The following is a 22,318-nucleotide window of genomic DNA, read 5'->3' on the forward strand; positions in this document are numbered from 1 at the left end:
ATTCCAACCAGGTCACACCTATTCCAACAAGGCCACACCTTCAGATGGTGCCACTCCCTGGTCCAAGGATATACAAACCATCACAGAAGGCATGTGCCACCATCACTGACAAATGTAGGCAAGTTTGATGTTGTTTTGGGTTTTTTGATAAACCAAGAGTATGAACAAAGCATTTTAAAATAAATCACAATAATTTGGAAACATGTTGGATAGCTTTTTCACATGGGAGTTAAAGCATGTTTATTAAAAAAGAGCCTAGCAGTCAGGCTAGTGAGATGGCTCAGCAGGTAAAAAGCTCTTGTCATTAAGCCTGGTGATTTGAGCTCAAATCCTTAGGACCCACATAATGGAGAGAAAACAGACTTCACAAGTTGTCCTCTGATCTTCACAACTGCACTGGGGATCACACACACACACACACACACACACACACACACACACAGAGTAAATTTTAAAAATGCTAATTTAGAAGAGAACCCAGTAATAAAGCCAAGTTTAAAAGTATATAAAACAACATAAAATCCTGAATCTGGATAGTAATGACTAACCTTTGTAGTGGAAGTACTGGCACAGGCTTGGAAATAACATAGAAGAGGGCTATTGATGCTTGTGGGTCTGTCTCTGTCAGTGCTGCACGACTGAAATTAATCTAGCTCGGTGGTTCTCAACCTTCCTAGTGCTGTGACCCTTTAATATACAGTTCATCATGTTGTGACTCTTTACCATGAAATTATTTCCTTGTTACTTCATAACTGTAATTATGAATCATAATATAAATATCTGAAATTCAGGATGTCTGATCTGCAACCAACAAAGGGGTTGAGAATTGCTGATCTAGCTTGTCTTCCAGGCCTACTATTTTGTCTTTTCCTTGATCCATTTCTACTGTTTCAAATTTGAGTTAGTGGACTTTTTACTTTTCAAGTTTCAGTTTGTTTTTGTATTAGCAGTATTCTTTGTATTGAAGTTTTTGCAGTTATCTAGTGACTGTGTTGTCTGGGAATGTATTCAGTAAATAAATTCTCAGTTTATATACCCAGGGACCAGGGCATGCCTCCACCACCACTCTTGAGAGTAGAAAATTAACTACAGAGATGGATTTGGACCCACTGAGCAAATATTGTTACAGTTAAAAACAGTCATGTTACCTGCAGTAACTGATATAGTATAAAATCTGTGTGCTCTAGCAGTACTGATGTGAACTACTAAAGTTAGGAACGGAAGGGGTGAGATCAGAATAAGAACAGGTAGTGCTCTGTCATCTGAGAGGAAATCATCATAAAGGGAAGTAGATGGAGGGTGGTAGGATGTTGTTAGAATCACAAAACTTAACAGGTAGACAGGCTGTGGCATGTTACAATGGAGAAAATGGGGAGGACTGAGGTGGAAAGGAAAGGGAAAGGACAGGGCTTGTATAGAACAAAAATAGGAGTGTACATTGTTGAATGGGCACAGAAACAAAATGCTTATAAAACTTAAGCAACATAGAAGTGAAGCCAAAACCATGTAGAGACATTTATTCAGGGTTGAAGGTTTTAGAACATTTCAAAAATAATGGTAGAGAAAGGCATATCATAGCATTAATCCATAGTTCTTTCTTAGTGGGATGGGCTTTTAACTCCTCCCTATGATGCTTTTTGCAGGGAACTGTGCTTGGGGGTGGGAGGTGCAGTTTGCAGTCCCAATTCAAGCTCAAACTCTATTTGTGGATGCATATTGTCCCAGGTTGAGTTTGTCCTCAGTCACCAGTAGGTGTAAGCCCTTTTTTGCATTTTCTCTGTCCCTCAGCGTGGCTTGGTGTGTGTGATTTCCCACCCTTTATTAGTCAACATGTACTCAATGGTCACACTTCTCTTGCTATTCTAAGTCTGAGGTCCTGTTTGGAACACATCAATGGTACCTTCTTGGCTGGACATGTTGAGCTATTGTTTACTTTCTGGGCTAGACATGTTCATCTTACTGGGGCTCACTGTTGGCATCTGTCTCCTCATAGTTAAAAATCAGGCCAGTTCACATGTGTTAATTGGGTAGTCTAGCACATTTCTCATTTGTTTTGTTTTGTCTTTTCAAGACAGCATTTCTCTATATAGCCCTGGCTGTCTTGCAACTTGCTGTATAGACCAGGCTGGTCTCAAACTCAGAAACCTGCCTGCCTCAGCATCCCGAGTGCTGGGATTAAAGGCATGCGTCACCACTACCCAGCTTTCTCTCATTCTTTTTGTTTTTCTTTTTAAAGATTTATTTTTATATATATGAGTACATTGTCGCTGTCTCCAGACACACAAAAAGAGGGCATTAGAACCCTTTACAGGTTGTGGGCCACCATGTGGTTGATGAACTCAGGACCTCTAGAAGAGCAGTCAGTGCTCTTAAACTCTTGAGTCATCTCTCTAGCCCCTTTCTCTCATTCTTTAGTGAAAGGCTCTGGGTTATTTTTTGAGCTACAACCTTTAAAATTCCAGTAATTTATTTAGACCATAATTTGTACTTTAGTTGAGCCTTAGCACCAGTCAGAGATGGGGCTTACAACTTTTTCTAATCTTTGCTGAGTGTCTGTACTGTCTTGGGTGTGCCTTTAGAGTCCCATGTAGATGTTTACACTTGCTGGACATCTCGTTCTCTACCATTAGTTAATTGGGGTTGGGGGCAGGGTGTTGTTTTTATTGTTTGGAGATAGAATAGATAGTGTCTGGCTGTAGAAGCCCAAGCAGGCCTCACGTTCAATATCATCCTGTCTTGGACAGTTGAGTGCAGGGATTACAGATGGACACCACCATGCCTGGCAACTTGCCTCTTATTTGACCTAAATGTTTCATGTCTCCAACAGGTATACTGTTAAGCAACTGCTGCCTTTTTATTTTCAAACCCAAGATTTCACACATGTGAGGCAAGTGATCTACCGCTGAGCTGTACCTTCAGTTTCTGCTTATCTTTGACAAATGTCTCCAGAGAAAAAAGCTGCTCACACAGGAGAGGTCTCAGGAAAGACACTAAAGAAACTTCATAACTGGTGTTTTCCAAAGAACTTCTAGATAAGCTAAATCATGACAGTTCACTGCAAGTAGGGCCTAGAAAGAAGTCATCTTCTGATTCACGCCTGTTACTACAGTCTCCATGCACGGAGAGAAGCAGAGTCAAGGGCATGACATAAGAACCCTAGTGCCCACTGATTCAGCTGCTCTTATAAGAAAGAATAAATGTGTTGGTGCAAGTCTCTAGCTAATCCCCAGAGTATTGAAGACGTTTATTCTGACAGCTTTGCCAGTGCCTTCATTGCATTCTGGACCAGCGGATTTCTGGAAGTCCTTAGTTTTCCTGGTGATATCACTTAATTATGCTCTAAGGAGATTTAGATACTGACTGACTTATTTTTGTTTAATGATTGTGAATATTGGTCTGTAAGTATATTATATAGGGTGCAGTGCCCATGGAGACCAGAGGAAGGTGTCATATCCCCTGGAACTGGAGTTACATGCAACTTGGCAGTTGTAAGCTGCCAAGTGGCTGCAGGGAACCAAACTGTAGTCCTTCTCAAGAATAGTCAGTGCTTTTGTGTTAATGAAATATTATTCTAGCTAGCCATATAAAAGACACAAAGACCTGGTACTTTATTTACAAGCTGTAAGCCTAGCTTGGTCAGGTTCTATGCTATTCTCACCTATATTCAAACCGTATGCCCCTTGTTAGTTGCTGATTGAGTCTCACTTAGGCTGCTTTTGCTCCATCAGCCTGTCCTCAGGGCGCACTTCTGGCCATGTGCTCATGATGCATCCTGCCTCACAGTGGCCTCCTCCTCTCTCTGTCTTCTCTCTCCTTCCCCCCCCATGGTCTCTCTCCAGACTCCCTCACTTGATTCTCAGGTCTCACCTTTCTCTCTCTACTACCCAATCACAGGTTCTAGCCTTTTATTAACCAATAGCTTTACATTGGGGAGCAAGATATACACAANAAGTGAGGATGCACTTGTCTGGACAGCAAACAGATCTTGGGGTTCAGAACATAGTATTTGTATATATAACAACAGACCAACCCACAACATTTTCCCCCCTTTTTGTTTGTTTGTTTTTAATTTTCTCCTTTTTGTCTAAATAAAAAAGGTTCTTTCTCTTACAATAATAAACTATATACATAAGAATAATTATGAAAATTATTAGGTAAGATTTACTTTCACAGAGTCTAGTCCATATGTATTTGGCAATTGGGGGGAAAGTATTGTATTATCTATCCTATCCTAGTGAGATTTAGAGTTCTGTATTTAAATCATTTTTTATCATAACTTGCATTACTAGCCTACTTCTAGACCTAAAAACATTTTTTCAAGTCCTAAAGAATATAAGTGTAATTGTAAGACTATATATATCTAGTCTTCAACCCTATAAGAGACTTAAGGGATAAATTTACCTTAGTATGTAAGAAGCAACTTCCAAAACTTTAGAAATGACAGAGAAAGTTGGCTGCCTGAACAGTCCCCAGAATTTTTCTATAACCTTGGAGCTTCTATCTTTAGCCTCTGGCCCAGAATTTCTGACAGACTTCAGTGTGAAGCAGGACTATGAAATACTAGACTATCTGGCCCTTGAGAGTGTGGTATTCGACTTCTCTGCGACCAGGTTTGTCCATTTGGATGGCATTTTGTCTGGAGTTGAAGAAAGGGCAGTTTTGCCTAGGGGCCGCTTGCCAGATTTGAAGCAAACTTCATTAAAGGGTCTGATGCTCATCATCTTCTTTGAAGTAGAAATGGGGGTGCTGTCAGGAGCTGACATAGTAAAAATAAATAANTAAATCTTTCAAATAATAACACATTCTCCTCAANTGCCATATTNTGTAAGTCTCTNAGGTTTTTGAAGACCATCTATCCATAGCATATCTGAATAGGCAAACTTTGCTTGTTTTTAGCAATTTATTATCTGTTTAACCTAGAAGCATATTTTGTGATAAAACTAATCTACTATCTAACAGATTCTATGAATTTGATTGACTGTTAATTCATATTACTTATCTTAAACAGTTTGTAATAAAGGCTTTAAAGGGACTAGAACTTCACTTGCACCTTCAAATGAGTTGCATAGGACCCATACTTTATGCAAGAGTTGAAACATAATACACAGTATGTCCTAACAAAAATAACCTTAATTTTGTGTCAATATCCAAAAATCTATACCACTGCATCCAAATATAACCAGTTTTGCATCAATATGCTAAAATTCATATCAGTGTAAGATTATGGGCTATAAAATGCTCTTTGGTTTAAGAATAGGTTCAATAATCTACCCCTTTTTTCTATTATTCTTATATTATTCCTATATGCCCCCTTTTCAATGCCTCTCTCCCTACATAAGAAAGGATAGAGAAAAGAGAAAGAGAAATACTTGAGTGTTACCTCCTAGATCTTGTTTTCTTCACTGATCAAGATTGTATAACAATTTGCAGCCAACCCCCTAAGTGACAACAAACATTCATAAGCCATTGAAAGACCAAAATAAATCCACTCCGTCTCTTAGGGTTCAGAATTTAGCATTTGTATATGTAGCAACAGATACTTTTAACTGCCTAAAAAGCATCTAGAGGATTTAAAACACCATGTATATGTGTTTACATCATTAACTATTTACTGCACTCAGTACTCATTTGTAGCATCAGACATCTGTTATTTTCCTCAGTTTGCAGGACTTAGTGTTTATAGTGGTGCAGATTTTTGGTAGTGAATCCTTTCAACTTCTGTGTGAATGGCAAGGTTTTTATTTTGTCTTTGAGTCTGTACTTGTTAGGTGTTATCCATAGTTGTAACATTCAGTTTGTGTTGTAATGCTAGCCTTAGAAATTAAGTTGGGGGGCTAGTGAGATGACTCAGTGGTTAAGAGCACTGACTACTCTTCCAGAGGTCCTGAGTTCAATTCCCAGCAACCACATGGTGGCTCACAACCATCTGTAATGAGATCTGATGTCCTTTTCTGGAGTGTCTGAAGGCAGCTACAGTGTATTCATATACATATAATAAATAAATAAATAATTCTTTTTAAAAAAAGTGAAGTTGGGAAGGTTTCTTGGCTCATTTTCTGAAAGTGATTGTCATAATTTGTTTCTTACAAAAAGATAAAGTCTACATAGAAATAGGTACAAGTGTATATCTGTATGTCTATAAATATTTACCTGTGTATTAATAATTTAAGCTGGATGTAGTAGGTCGTTCAGGCCTCTAATCTGAGTACTTGAGAGACTAATGCAGAAGGATTGCCTTGATCAAGGCTAGCCTCGGCTTCATAGTGAGTTCTAGGACAGACTTATCTCAAAGAAGGAAAAGAAAATCAAGAAAGGATTGTCAAGATGGTTTAGTTATTAAAGTGCTTCTATGTAAACACATGGGCCTGTGTTCACATTCCCAGCTCCCATGTAAAACAGCCAGGCATGCAGTACACATTTGGAACCCCCTGCTGGGAAGGCAGAGAGGGAGATCCCAAGCTCACTGACCAGCCAATATAGCTGTCAGTGATTTCTAGGTTTAGTGTGGCATCCCGTCTGAAAAAAATAAGATTGGAGAGTGACCTAAGAAAGACATACAATGCCACCCTCTGGCGTCTACATGTACACACATACATAGGACCAGTCCGTATGCTTGAAACACCTGTGTTTAATCCCTACACCCATGCAAAAAGAAGCTGTATTACTAATTTGACACTAACAGTGTTTTGGAGAGCATACCTACATTGTTGGTGTATTGCATTTTCATTCCATCTCATTTTTAAATTTCTTTTAACCTGTGATACATAGATGTATTTGGAGTTTTTCCAGAGAACCATTCTTTTTTTCTTTTCTTTTCTACCCTTTCCTTTCCTTTCCCTTTCTTTTCTCTTTCCTTCCCTTTTCTTCCTTCCTTCCTTCCTTCCTTCCGTCCATTCATTCGTTCTCCTTTTTTTGAAACCGGCTATGGTCCATACTGGCCTTGAACTTGGTATGTAGCCAGGGCTGACCTTGAACTCATCTGTTTTTGCTTCCTAGGTGCTGGAATTACAGGTGTGTGCTCTGTTGCAGATATTGTCATTATAGCAATTCTGTCTTGGCTGTAGAACATACATGTTTATGGGATTTCATCTTAGTGTTTAACTCTGGGGGATCTGTGTTTGATCTGTGTTGGTGAGTATATATGCCCATGTGATAGGAACTTAGGTTACACTGGGCATGGTGGTACTTACATGCTTATAATCCCAGCACTTGGGAAGTAGAGACAGAAGGAGGATCTGAAATTCAAGGTCATCCTCTTCTGCACAGTGAGTTTGAAGCCAGCCCGAGCTGCACGAGACCCTGTCTCAACAAATGAAATACCCAGGCTTTACAACAAGAATGAACCCTTGTTTTATACTTGTGTGGAATACTCCATCATGTTGATTGATAATGTTGCTGTGTTATGGGTTGAGAATACTAAGGTCTCTTAAGTGAGATGATCTGTTCTTACTTTAGATCTGCTGGCTTTTCCATATTGGGTGATGTATTTATGACTGCTTGTGTTCTTGATGAGTAGACTCAACATTCATCTCTGAGTGCTCCCTTGCTTTAAGGTCTCCTTCAGCTGTTAATATAGTCATTGACACTCGTGTGTGTGTGTGTGTGTGTGTGTGTGTGTGTGTACAGGATGTGCACTTGAATGCTGGGAGGCCAGAAGAGGGCAACATATATATATCCATCCCTTTGGTGGAGGTTGACTGACTGCATGGTGTCCTTGCTAACTCTTTGCCTTAGTGTGTGGGTTGCCTTGTTGGCTTGCTACTCCATGATCAGTGCTTACCCCAGTTTGATGAAGGCTCTTTTATTACTGACAAGCAGTAATTGGGAAGAGAAAAGATGGTTAATACCTTGTGGTTGTGGCAGAATGCATAGCTTGGATCAGGGGTTGCAGCTTGTATTTCTGCACTCCTCGTGAGTGTGTTGCAGTAGCTCTTAGACATCAGAGTCTGTTTTGAGGTCAAGGTCAAAGGTTTCCTGATCACTAGGGAACACTACATCTGCCAGGGCTGCCTTCCAGTCAAGGGAATACTGCAGGGAATTTCTGACCTTGTTGTCGTGGGAGAGATGAAAAGACAAAGGGACAGAGAGTGGTGTGGCAGGGAAGAGAACAGGTGAGTGCTGCACAGGTTGTCTGGTGGACATCCATCTGTTTCTCCTCTTCTCATTTTACACCTCATGGTACAGTGTTATGCCAGTCAGGTTAGCTAAAAGCTTCAGGTCAGTCCTATCTGATACCCCATCATAAAACACAGCACTTTCTTATTAGCCAGAAGAAGCAAGCAAAATACATCTTGAAGAAGTCTTATATTTTCTTTACACTTGTCTAATGCTTATGCATCTCTCACCACATGCCTACATGATGCCCTTAAGAGAGAACTCTGGAGTAGAAAGGCAAAAATAACCCCCAAGATTTCTTTTGTTTGTTTGTTTGTTTGTTTTTATTTTTTTGTTTTTTCAAGACAGGGTTTCTCTGAGTAACTCTAGCTGTCCTTGAACTTGCTCTGTAGACCAAGCTAGCCTCAAACTCAAAGATGAACCCCAAGATTTCTATCTAAGCCTTGCCTTGAACCATGAAGTCACTGTTGAACAGATATGCCTGCTCTGACAACTGGAGACCGTTCTTACAGAGGATAAAATTAAGTAATCCTGTCTGAAAAGATGACTCAGTGGTTAAGAACACTTCCAGAGGTCCTGAGTTCAATCCCCAGCAACCACATGGTGGCTCACAACCATTTATAATGGGATCTGGTGCCCTCTTGTGGCATACAGGTGTACATGCAGATGGAGCACTTATACATTTAAAACAAAACAAAACAAGCAAAAAACCAAATGTAATCCAACTAACCTTGTAGATATTCAGACACTAATCTCTATGCTATCACAGGTCAAGACCAGGTTGCCCGGTAGATGTTTGGCAGCTGTGCTAGTTGTTTCCCTGGTCTCATACAACAGTTTTGAAGATATAGCAAGCATGGGGCTGAGATTTTAGCCTTTATACTTTACCCTGGCATTAACTTGTCAGGTAGGAATGGGATAGATAGGGTGCTGTGACCCTATGTAATTGTCCATTCTATCAACTGCACTTCTCTATGGGAGAACATTCAGATAAGTCCTTCTGCCTTCTACAAGGTATTCTTGTCTTAGGCATGATATTTGTCATTTCTAGATTTGTTTATTTGATTGACTGTTTATAGAAATAGGGTCTCACTATGTAGCTCTGCCTCCAAAGTGCTAGGATTTAAGGCATGTACTACCACATTAGGCCTGGTTTCCAGAGTTCATATGTTTGTTGCGGATAGTTTGTTTCTCTGCTAAGAACTTACTCCTTTTTGTGATAAGTATGATGGCATGTGCCCTGAAGGTTAGTGCAGGAGGATGATGAGTTCAAAGACAGTCTGACTTGTATAGTGAGACCTGTCTCAGAAACCAAAAGAAAGAAGAGGGAAGGGCTTTTTATTTCAGTTTGTTTTTAATCTCATGAACACATGATTATAACTTTTAAATTCTTTGATCATTTCAACATCTGGATCATCTCAGAACTTTCCATTTGTTTATCTTTTCTCTTGAAAATTAGTCACATATTTCTTTTGTATTGAGTAATGCTGGATTGTTTCCTGGACATCTTGAACATTTGAGAGTCTAGGTCTTTATTGAATTTCCTGAAGAAAATCAGTTTGCTTTGCTTTGTTTCATAGTTTCAGCCCTAAGCCTGGTTGCTTCAGACTAAGCTCTTTCTGTGTTAGTCAGTCTGATTTCCATTTGCTTTTCAGAGCCTTTGTTAAACTTAATGGCAGCATCAGCCTGGTACCCCTTAGTGTGTTTATATACATAGTCATTACTTTGCTACTTTATGGCCAATGCATGTTCAGGTCAGAGGTGGACTGGAGGTTTGGATTAGCTCAAACACGGAGTTTTAGGTTATTCTCCAGCTGTTTGTACTGTGGAGTATTATCATCCATCTATCCATCCATGTCCCCATTCTCCAAAACCAGTGTAATCTACCTTTAAAGTGGAAAGAGGTTCCTCTGGGCTGTTTCCAGCATTACCTCTACTTCATGTAACCAGTGTTGCCTTTTCAGGTAACGTGATAAAAGAAAGTGGCAAAAAAGAACGAGAAGAAATAACCTCACTTTCTTCATGTTGTATTTTTCTTTCCTGGTTGCTTTGTCTCAAAACCAGGTTTTCCCACTCAGTTTTTAGTGACCACCTCTCCACTTCCCCAGTGTCAAGTATGGATGTGGGTGTGGTGTGTGCACATATGCACTTAAACTGAGCCAGTGTGCAGTATACATGAGGGCAGAGGTTGACATCAGAATGTTTTTCTTAGTCACTTCATCTTATTAAAATAAGGTCTCTGACTGGGAATGTTGCTCAGTTGGTATAGAGTACTTATCCAGCATGCATGGTTTAATCCCTAGTGCTGCATAAATCAAGCATGATGGGGAATACTGCAGACCCAGCATTTAGGAAATAGAAGAAGGAGGATCAGAAGGTTGACTACATACACCAAGTCAGAGATTAGCATGGGCTAAATGAGACCTTGTCTCTTAAATAGAAAGGGGATCTCCCACTAAATATGCAGCTTCCTGTTTCTGCTAAACTGGCTGCCAGTGAGCCCCTGGAGTCCTCCTATCTCAGCCTCCCAAGAGTTAGGGTTACAGAGGCATGCCCCAGACACTCAACATGGATTCTGGGGATCCAAGTTTAAGTCCTCACTTTTGTGTGAGCTCTCTTGCTAGCCCCTCATTTCTGTTTCTAAGAAGTCCTTTCAGGGCTGGAGAGATGGCTTAAAAGCACCAACTGTTCTTCCAGAGTTCCTGAGTTCAATTCCCAGCAACCACATGGTGGCTCACAACCATCTGTAATCGGCATCCAATGCCCTCTTCTGCTGTGTCTGAAAGACAAAGACAGTGTACCCACATATATGAAATAAATACGGCCGGAGCTAGCAGGGCTGGAGAAAATAAAATAAGAATTCCTTTCCAGCTACTCTACCAGAAGCCAGGTCCTTCATAGTTTAATACATCTCACTGTATTTCCATATGACACTGCCATAGGTCAGATCTGAGAGAAAAAAAAAAAATCACAAATGGAAGAATAACTGGCCCAATGAGGGTGCTTCTTGAAGTTTGGCTCCTGTCTGCCACTATCCTCAGCTTTCCAATATTATTAGCCAACCTCCAGTTAGTTGCTTTTTCATTTTGTCCCAGATCTCTGCTACAGTCAGTGAGAAACATGAATTTCAGTGGGCTTAACGTTTTTAGCTTATACCAGATGTCCATGGATATTTTAACAGTAAGAACTGGGAGGAAGCTGGGTATGGTAGAACTCCCAGAGGTAGAGTCAGGCTGATCCCTTGAGTTCGAGGGCAGCCAGGTCTACTATGCAAGTTCCAGGACACCCATGGTACACAGAGAAACCCTGTCTCAAAATAACCAATCCAATCAGCCAAAAAAAGAACTGGGAGAAAGAGAAGGTGATCTTGCAGTTTACTAAGTGAAATCAATCACCTTTTGAAGTACTGTTACTGAGTTATAGTCTTTGCTCTAAATAAGCTTCATCCCATAGAGTATTTACCCATAGTTCCCTTCTGTTGCTGGGCTCTTCATTGAACATAAGAATATGGAAGAGATTAGACACTGACCTAAAAGCTGTACATAAATAGAAACTTGAAAGTGCATACAGGCTGCCTGGCCTGTTGAAAGTTGAGCTGTTGTGTTTGTGGGTTGTTCCTCCCCTATCCCCATTTGTTTTTGTAATATGAGTGTTGGGTTTGGTGAGTTTTGTAAATCCTCTGAGTTCAGATCCCTTTTTGCTAAACAGTTGTGTCTTTATTCTCTCTCCCTGCTGTATACTACTATATGTAGTAAAAGGAGATCAAGCTGCTCCCTCAGCACTGGCTTCAGAAATTGCTTTAGCTCATACATGTGTCAAGTCACTTTAGATAAATAATCAGTTCACCAAAGTGTGAACACAGTTCAGCAAGGTTTTTGCCACTTTATCACAGGATCACCTTTGTTCCAGTCCAGTAACAGAATCCTTGTTTCTATTTGAGTTGTCATTACAGTAGCTTATACTTTCTCTACAGCTTGAAGAATGTTAGATTTTCCTTCTGTCTTTTAAATTTTTATTACATTTGTTGTCTCTGTGTATCTCTCTCTGTCTCTCTGTCTCTGTCTCTCTGTCTCTCTGTGTGTGTGTGTGTGTGTGTGTGTGTGTGTGTGTGTACACTTTACACAGCTCATATGGAGGTCAGAGGACAAATTCTTCCTACTATTTGGGTCCCAGGAATCAAACAATCACCTTTACCTGCTGAACTATGTTATCAGCCCCTCTTGTCTTTTAGAACACTGCAGAACTGCCTTGTCAGCAATATTGGCTTTTTCTAGCATGTATCTATAAAATCTTTCCTATAGTTTAGAGCTTAAATGACCTTTTAAAGTCACACATCTTAAAGACTTGGTCTCCTGGATGATGTTTGGGGATGTGCTTCCACCAGTGTGGGTCTATTCACATGCACAAAGGATCTAGGCTGAAACCTCCAAAACTATGAGCGAAACACCCATTTCCTTATTATATGTTGATTTTCTTAGGCCTTTTAAAACAGTGGCAATGCTGGTTCTTCTCATCTCTAGTTCTTATGTCCTTGCTGCAGCAGCTGCAGTAGTAGTTGTTATCTTTTGGGGTTTTGGTTTGTTTTTTTTGTTGTTGTTTTTGTTTTTGTTTTGAGACAAGAGTTTCTCTGTGTAGCTCTGGCCATCCTGGAACTCACTTTGTAAATTAGGCTGGCCTGGAAGTCAGAGATCACCCTGCCTCTGCCTCCTGAATGCAAGACCCCTCACTTCTTTGATTTTAGGTATTACTTACAACAGTGGCAGTGTCTGTTTTTGTCAGTTCAGGTTGTTGTAACAGAATACTGTGGACTAGGTGACTACTGAAATTTATTTCTTATAATTCTTGAAGTTGGGATTTCCAATATCGAGGGGGTAAACTGATTGATGGTTTATAAGGTCCCTCTTGGTGCCCACAAAACTGCCTTATATATGTTCTCGTGGTAGAGTGATATTCTCTCTCTCTCCTCTCTTCCCCCTCTCTCTCCCTCCCTCCTTCCCCCCTCTCTTTTTCATCCACTGTTTTTTCAAGACAGGTTTTCTCTGTGTAGCCCTGACTATCCTGGACCTTGCTCAGTAGACCAAGCTGACTTAAAACTCATAGAGGTCTGCCCACCTCTGTATCCCAAGTGCTAGGATTAAAGGTGCTACCACCTCCCAGCTCCTCTTTTTATCTTAACCCCATCTGTGAGGGTCCTATCATCATGAACTCATTCCCTCTAACAGCTCTTCCTCAATAATATGCTTTACACAGGAATTCAAGGGGATACAAGCAGTTAATAACAAGGAGATACTAAAGTGATCACCATAGACACAGTAGTGAGTGACTACAGGATCAGAGCTAAGTACTCTGAGCATTATATTCATGTCTTACTACCCACGGGGTTTGGGTTTCTACAGTTTTGTATGTGTGTAAAATACTAACATCTAATACGAATGACATACTAATGACACTGAAATGCCATGGCTTGATTTAACTTTCTTTGGTTTTTGCCTAAAAGTTTCTCTAAGAAGCTGTGTTTCCTTTAAATGGGGAATGTCACTTAGAACTAAGCTCGGGAGCTCAGTTGTTTCCTAGCTCTACTAGGTTGTCTGTCACTGCAGGCCTTCAGTCAAAGAGATAAAAAGCCTTTTTGAGGGGCTGAAGAGATGGCTCAGTGGTTAAGAGCACTGAGTGCTCTTCCAGAGGTCCTGAGTTCAATTCCCAGCAACCACATGGTGGCTCACAACCATCTGTAATGGGTTCTGATGCCCTCATTTGGTGTGTCTGAAGACAGCAACAGTGTACTCAAATAAATAAATAAATAATAAATAAAGTCTTTTTGAGCATCTTTAGGTCATAACTTATATTGGTATTTCCAAACCAGAGTTAATGAGGTTTTCTGTTTTTTTCTTTTTCTTTCTCTTTAATCTTTGTTTATAATAGCATTAGTAAAAATTTAAACAACCTGGCAGTGATGGTGCATGCTTTTAATTCCAGCACCTGGAAGGCAGATGCAGGCAGATCTCTCTGAGTTCAAGGCCAATCTGGTCTACATAGTGAGTTCCAGGACAGCTAAGGCCACACAGAGAACCCTGTCTCGAAAACCAAAAATAAAAAAATAAAAACACCACCTGTTTTCATATTCATCGAGACTCTGAAACTGGCATTGCTGAGCTACTAGTAGGATTGAGTAAGACATTTTGTTAGATGCGCCAAGGTCCTTCCCTTCTTGAGACCTTTGGGATCATAGGTTCCTGCCAGCTCTGAAAGGGTGACAAAATCTGCTTTCAGAATTCTTCACTGTCCTTAGCTCCAAAGTGACAGGTTTTTCCTTCTGTTTTTATGCTTTTGGTGCTCTAGTCAGTAACAGATAGGAGCAGTTCCCTGCCCTGGGTCTCACTGTTTAATAGATAACATTGCTTGAGACAGCAATTTGTCCTTTGATCATGATTGCTTTAAATTGTCATCCCCACTCCCAGGCATTGAATTAGGGAAGTTGATGCTTTACTGGTCTGTTACAGCAAACATTGCCAGGGTCATATCTTTGTATTTTTATCTTGTCTGTGTCCTTTTCTTTCTTTATCTGATGAGTCCCAAACATTACATTAGGTCAGAGATTTTTCAAAGAGCCAAAGAAAATAATTATAACCACGAGTCATTTTTAAGATCTCTGATTTTCTCTCTGTCTGTCTGTTTGCCTCTCTCTGCCTGCCCCCCCCCCTGTGTGTGTGTGTGTGTGTGTGTGTGTGTGTGTGTGTGTGTGTGAAAAGTATATGTGGAGGAGGCCACCCTCTCACATCATTCCTCAGGCCTGGACTTGCCAGTTAGGTCAACTTGACTGGATGGTACACCCCTGCCTCTGTCTTTACCTCTTCAGCACTAGAATTACAAGAATATTATATCACTTGTAGCTTCTTAAATGAGTTCTCCATAAACAAGAACCTTACTAACTGAGCCCTCAAAGATAATTAACAGAATGTCTAAAATTTGCATTAAAGTGCTTTTAGTTGTATAGTAAATTTAAGGTCGGGTGCTTAGTTCCATCTGAAAGGCAAGCCTTTAGTATTAAATCTGTTACAGAATGAGGAAACTGTGTGTAAATGTTTACAAGAAAAAGGGCTGGAGAAATAGCTCAGTAGTTAAGAACACTTGCTGCTCTTGCGCAGGACCTAGATTCTGTCCCACACCATTTCCGGGTTTTAATGAGAGGATGGTTTGAATTAATTTGCTAAATGCTTATTTTTTCCAATTTATTTAACTAAAGATATGTTAGTAACCCTGATTAAAGTTATCATGAGGCTTTAAAAAACAAACAAACAAACAAAACAAACAAACGAACAAACTTGTTTTGGTGCTCTATTAAACCCAGCATGAAAATTTTAAGATCAAGCAGTTCAGTAAAAATTCTCTACTAGGGCTGGAGAGATGGTTATGTAGTTAAGGGCACTGGCTGTTCTACCAGAGGCCTTGTGTTCAGTCCTCAGCACCAACATGGGCACTCACAGCTGTCTGCAACTTCAGTTTCAGGGCTTCAACCTCTTTCTAGCCTCTGTGGCCACTGCTCACACACGATGCACATATATGCAGGTGAAACACTCATGAATGTAAAAATATTTTTAAAAATTTAAACTTATGACTTTTACAAAATAGTAATGTATATGCCACAAAGTTTTGGTCAGTTTCATAATATATGTTCTACACTGTGGTATGTGATACATATATGCATGTTTATGGTTCAGAAACCTAGAGGGAAATAAGACAAGCCTATTTCTTGTTTTCAGGGAGCCTTATTCTGATTTATTTCTGTAGAGGAAATACCATGGAACTTTTGACAATATAAGTTTAAAATACATTCATTCAGAACGATGGTTACATCAACTAGTATAAAGGTAGCTTTTTGCACAGGCACGTTTGTGTGTGTGTGTGCGCATGCAATACTGTTCTTGGGCTTAGAAAAAATAAAAGTCATAGAAATAAGGCCACCTCATAGGTAAGGAAAGTATTCCACATATAAATATTGGTTTTATTTATTTTTCTATTGGCTTTCTGTATTTGAGAGGTTCCTTTTTGGTTTTTGGTTGACTGGTTTTTGGTTTTTCAAGACAGGGTTTCTCTGTGTAGCCCTGGCTGTCCTAGAACTGGCTCTGTAGACCAGGGTGGCCTTAAACTTAGAGATTCACCTGCCTCTGTCTCTCAAGTGCTGGGATTAAAGATGTGAACTACCATACCGCACACCCAGCTAGTGCTCCCTTTTGAGATGGAGTCTTGCTGCATTGCTTAAGCTAAGCAAATTTGCTATCCTCCTGTCTCAGTGATACATATATCCTGTGTGTAGGTGCCACCATACCCAGTTTGAGCTCTTTTTTTTTTTATTTGCTTATATTAGGTAGTGAGGTTGTAGAGTTTTTGTTGAATCTCTCACAGTGACACGAGAAACTACAGTAAGTGACATGTTTAGAATATTTAAAATAGGTGAAAGACTTGAACTGCTCAGGTCCACCTGATGCATTATCCAAGTAGATGCCACACTGAGTCTGCTTCCTTGAGGTGAGAAGAGGGGAGGGGAGGGGAGGGAGAGAGGAAAGGGAGGGGAGGGAGAGAGAAGAGGAGCCCTGCTTTTCACTCAGTAAACTGAGTGTTGAGCATATATGCTCATGTAGAGGATAACACATCAGAAAATGAAATTTACATGTACATTTCACTGTGGTAGAACTGGTGGGCAGATTGTGGTTATTGGACATAGTTTGGACACTTTTTTGAGTGGTGCTTTTAGCTTTACTTTGTAGTATTATTTGCCAAATGTAGAGGAAAGCCATTAGTACAGATTGAATTGTTCACATTGGAATTAACCCTCATAGGTTAATTACATAAGGAGACTTGGATTTTTGTTTCCAGCTATGCTACTAAGTGGATAGGTTTTCTACTCTGTTATACCCATCCTTTTAGACTTGCCTGCTTTGCATTACAAGTTAGAAGGCCAAAACATCATCATGTGGCAAAATCTTTTTGTGGGAGAGACTAGAGAGACCAGTTATGGTTGGCCTTGAGAGCAATGGTCAGACTTAGTAAGAAAAATTTATTTCAATTCAGGTGTCAAACCAAATATACTTTACCATATTAGTTAGCCCTGTCATATAGGAATGTAGCCTGGGAAGGGGTGAGATTTCCCAGGGGTTAGAGTCATTTTATTTGTATTAGGCATAGCCCAGGCCAGTAAGGGCATCATTAACTTTATGCATGCTTTAGAACCATTTTAGATTTTTAAAAATAGATATTCTTTGTTCAATTAAACATGGAACAATGAGTTTTGATGCATACTTCTCTGCTTCCCACCTTCGCTGTCATTTGTTACCCACCTACTCTTTCCTCACAGTTTTTATCCTTTCATCAGGGTTTAATTTTCTTTTTACTTATGTCTATTAAGCTTTCTTATGCCTGACACTGTGTAAACTACAGGCCCATAGGCAGGAATGGCTATAAGTCAGTATGACCCATACAAAACAGATCAGTGATCATGTAGGCTATGAAAGTGCCTGGGTGCAGGGGTTGCCTGAGACTTGTTCTAACACGTTGCTGTGTAGCATTTTCTAAGGCCTGTGCCAAAGGGAGTGATCTCTGCCTTTTTCCTCTTCTTGGATTGGCACTAAAATACCGCATTGCTGTTCTTTCAAATTCTTCATCTATTCCAGTACAGAAGTTTCTTCTTTTTTATTTTTTGTTTTTTCAAGACAGTTTCTCTGTGTAGCCTTGGCTGTCCTGGAACTAGCTCTGTAGACCAGGCTGTCCTGGAACTCAGAGATCCACCACCTCTGCCTTACCTGTTTGATTCCTGTGAGGGGGGAGGGGAGGAGAAAGAGAGAGAGAGAGAGAGAGAGAGAGAGAGAGAGAGAGAAGAATTTCATCCCTTTGTACCAACTCTTTACAAAGTTGCTTTTGTTTGAGTTTCAGAGGATGATGTTCTGAGCTCTCTGAGCTGGAGGAAGCTTTCCTCTAGTAGTTACCTTCCTGGATTTGGTGCTCTGGTTTGTTTCCCTTGAACACTGAAAAGCAGCTTTTTGCCTTTTTAGATTTGTTCAGTTCTAATTCCTTGGCTCTATATGTCCAAAGATCCTAATATTCAAACTATTTCACACCATTTACTCTACATGTGTCTCTGTTACTGCATCTGCCACTCGTATTTTGACCTTGTTAATTTGATGAAATACTTACTCTTTTTGGCTGCTGGCTGCTGGCATATGTGCATGTGTGTGTGTGCATGCTTTAATGAGCAAAAAAGAACTTTTGTCTGGAAAATCCCCATATTCTTTTTCTGGGGTTGTTCATAATTACCCATTGTACGCATCTTTTACCAGGGTGGTGCACTTGTTATAGTTACTTTGGTGGTGGTGGTGGTGGTGCTAGTTTTGTTTGTTTGTTTGTTTGTTTTGGTTTTTCGAGACAGGGTTTCTCTGTGTAGCCCTGGCTGTCCTGGAACTCACTTTGTAGACCAGGCTGGCCTCGAACTCAGAAATCCGCCTGCCTCTGCCTCCTAAGTGCTGGGATTAAAGGCGTGGGCCACCACGCCCAGCGTTGTTTTTTTGTTTTTTTGTTTTTTGTTTTTTTTGAGACAGGATCTCTCTTTGTAGGCCTTGATATCCTGGAACACTGCTGTGTAGACCAGGCTGGCCATGAACTCAGAGATCCAACTGCTTGGATGTATGCTTGTTTATGAGGCGGGGTTAATATGTGTGCTTGAGACCAGAGGTCAGCCTCAGGAGCCATCATCTTGTTTGTTATCATAGGTCCCTCATTAGTTTGGAACTCAGCAAGTAGACTAGGCTAGGTGGCAGTGAACTCCAAGGACTTATTTGCTTGTCTCTACCTCCCCAGATCTGTCTGGGATTACAAATGTGCCACCCACAGTCAGACTTTTATTTTATGTGGGTCATACATGGGGATTAAATTTGGGTCCTCATGCTTGCAGAGCAAGCACTTCACCAATTAAGCTATGTTCCGAACCCACAGTTTATTCTGTGTGTGTTACTTTCTTTCTTTCTTTCTTTCTTTCTTTCTTTCTTTCTTTCTTTCTTTCTTTCTTTCTTTCTTTTACGGGTTCTCTCACTAAATGTGAAGTTTGCGTCTTTGTCCAGACTGGCTGGCCAGTGAGCTCCAGAAATCTGCCTATCTCTGTCTCCTGCTGGTAACCCAGGCATTTTACTGACTAAGCCATCTCCCTAGCTTCCTGTGATTGATTGATTATTAATTAATTAATTAGTTTTGGGGTTTTCGAGGTAGTTTCTCTATGTAACTCTTGGCTATCCTCAGACTCAGAGATCCACTTGCCTGCCTCCTGAGTGCTGGGATTAAAGGTGTACACCATCACCACCCAGCCCATAATTATTTTTAATCATCCTTTGGAAATATACTGATGGGAAAAGAGCTATTGATTTACTGAAAATTATGCATCCTGGTGCAGTGGCTCATGCCTATAATCCTAGCACTTGGGAGACTAAAACAGAAGGACTGCGAGGAGTTGGAAGCCAGCCAGGACTACAGTATGAAACCCTGTCTCAAGGAAGAAAAAAATGTAGAAAAGAAACTTTTACAGCTAGCTATCTCCATTTTCTCTAGATTAGTAAATAGAATTTTAGCCAGAAATCAGCAAAAAGGCAAAGCTCTAGCTGTAATTATGGTAAAAGAATCTGAAACAGGAATATGAGCATATGAGCCAGTACTCTTAACCACTGAACTATCTCTCCAGCCCCCTCATTTTTTATTAACCTTTTTTTTTCTTTTAACAAAGAATAGGGAGTGTGTGTGTGAATATTGATGTTAGTATTTTCTCTTTTTAGTTGCTCTAGGTCGTAACCAGCCTTTGAAAAGGGAGAAACCAAAATGGAAAAGTGACTATCCCATGACAGATGGACAACTGCGCAGCAAGAGGGATGAATTCTGGGACACTGCACCAGCTTTTGAAGGCCGGAAAGAGATCTGGGATGCCTTGAAGGCTGCTGCACATGCTTTTGAAAGCAATGATCATGAACTGGCACAGGCAATCATTGACGGTGCAAACATAACACTACCACACGGTAGGTTTGGTGTCCTGATGACAGAGGGGCATAGCAGAGGACCACCTGGAGAGAGACTTTTTTTTTTTTACATTACTCAATTTTTTAAAAATTTATTTATTTTTATTTTGTGTACATTTGTAATTTGACTGCATGTATGTCTATGTGAGGGTGTCAGATCCCCTGCGACAGGAGTTAAAGACAGTTGAGAGCTGCCATGTGTGTGCTGGGACTTCAACTCAGGTCCTCTGGTAGAGCAGCCAGTGCTCTTAACCACTGAACCATCTCTCCAGCCCCCCCCCCCATTTTTTTATTGTAGTTAAGAAAAATAGCTTTTCTCTCTTTTTTTATCTTTTTTTTTTTTTGGTTTTTCAAGACAGGGTTTCTCTGTATAGCCCTGGCTGGCCTCGAACTCACTGTATAGCCCTGGCTGGCCTCGAACTCAGAAATCCACCTGCCTCTGCCTCCCGAGTGCTGGGATCAAAGGTGTACGCAACCACGCCCAGCTTCTTTTTATATCTTTAAGCTGGTGGTAGTTTGTGTCTTGGTTCATTTTTATGTTTCTTAATCTCAGAAAAGAGAACATTTGCTAAATGGGTATTTTCTACTTTCTATGTGACTTAGTTCTCTCTAGAGACAAGCTCCCACTCTGCTTCTCTCTTGCAGTGTACATCCCCACCTGGTGGTAGCTGCTGCTGCCACCACTGCCTTAACTACTTCCCTGTCAGAGTTGAAGTTCATTTTTGAAGATTAATATTTGGGGTGGGGAGCATATAGAAGAGATGACTCAGTGTTTGCTGCTCTACTAGGAGATCTGGGTTCAGTTCCCCTTGGTGTCTCGCAAGTGTCTGACTCCAGGTCCAGGGAAATCTGATTCCCTCTCTGGCTTCTGCAGGCACTACATTTATGTGGCACACACACATATATATACACAGACATACACACACATTGCATACATGTAAACATACATACAGAGTTATTTATATATGTTAGGCAGACATATATAAAAATAAAATCTTTTCTTTTAAATGTGCTTTTATTTTCTATGCATGGTTATTTTTGTCATTTGGATGCTGGGAAACAGACCCATGTCCTAGAAGAACAGCAACTTTTATCTGCCATCTTTTCACCCCCAACTTCAAAGTTTTTAAAGATTGTTTTCTATGACTCTAGTCTGAGCCATACAAGAAATCTTTCTTGATTTAGAAGTGTGACTAAGAATCATAATGTATATGTATCCAGGGACACATAGATGCTAGACATACTCTAAATAGTACACATGCTCTGTTATGGCCTCATTGACTCAAACGTTAAATGTTTGCTGTTATGCTGAGATTTAGGTGCTAGCTTTATGTGTGTACTTTATGTGTGAACTCTTTGTTCTTTTGACTTACGTATTTGTGGTTTTCTCTTAAGCTTTTCAAGTTAATAGCTTTCTGGGTTGTTTCTTCAGACTTATGTAAGGGACAAACACCTACAGGTACCATTGTCCTTTGTTCATTATTATGCCACCATTGTTTTTCCCAAGGTCTTTTTTATTTTATTTGTAGAGGGGCAGTGCTTTAGTAATTTAATCATCTGCAGAATGTTCTTTGACTCTTTGTCCAATACAGGATGTTTTACTCATAAGCCTTGCCAAATTTCCAAATCCCCATTATAGTCTAATTAGTTGTGCTTCTAAGAAGCATTCCTTGTTTTATGACTGTCTGTTATTTATTATGAGAACTCTTTAGCACAGGCTTATATCCCCAACATTTATTGAATTTGAATTATTTGAGCACCATTTCAGGATGCTCGTTTAATTTCAGTTTTTAGGCTAGTGCTTAAATCCTTTACCTCCTCCATGCTTGTAGAGGAGGAGATGGTCACATGGTTTCCATCTGCCCCTTCAGCTACCCCATTAGAGAATACAGGTTCTTCTTTCACGAAGTTGTACTACTCAGTTCTTTCTGAAGCTTACATCCCTTTTCCCAAACTGAATCTATTGTGGTTGTTTTAATCTAGAATCCTGGAACTCTGAATTCCTTATTTTATATGTAATATAGTTATCTGTAGCTAATTATGATCTCCAAATTGTGGCTTAATTTAAAAGCTCATGGGAACAGAGATCAACCAGATAGCTCAGCAGTGTTTACCATTAAGTCTGATGACATGTGAGGTATATATATGTATGTATG

The 22,318-nt window shown here is 40.1% G+C and overlaps 1 protein-coding gene across 3 annotated transcripts in view; it reads left to right on the forward strand.

Moving 5' to 3' along the window:
• Window positions 1-22,318, forward strand: part of Ubtd2 (ubiquitin domain containing 2) — a 64,926-nt gene that overhangs the window by 27,929 nt on the left and 14,679 nt on the right. For all 3 annotated transcript variants that reach the window (XM_021177798.1, XM_021177799.2, XM_029483063.1), the window contains exon 2: window positions 19,926-20,162. In XM_021177798.1, the coding sequence (XP_021033457.1) occupies window positions 19,926-20,162 (237 nt within the window). The remainder of the gene's footprint in view (window positions 1-19,925; window positions 20,163-22,318) is intronic.

The sequence above is a fragment of the Mus caroli genome, chromosome 11 (genome assembly GCF_900094665.2).
Source record: "Mus caroli chromosome 11, CAROLI_EIJ_v1.1, whole genome shotgun sequence".
Taxonomy (NCBI): Eukaryota; Metazoa; Chordata; class Mammalia; order Rodentia; family Muridae; genus Mus; species Mus caroli.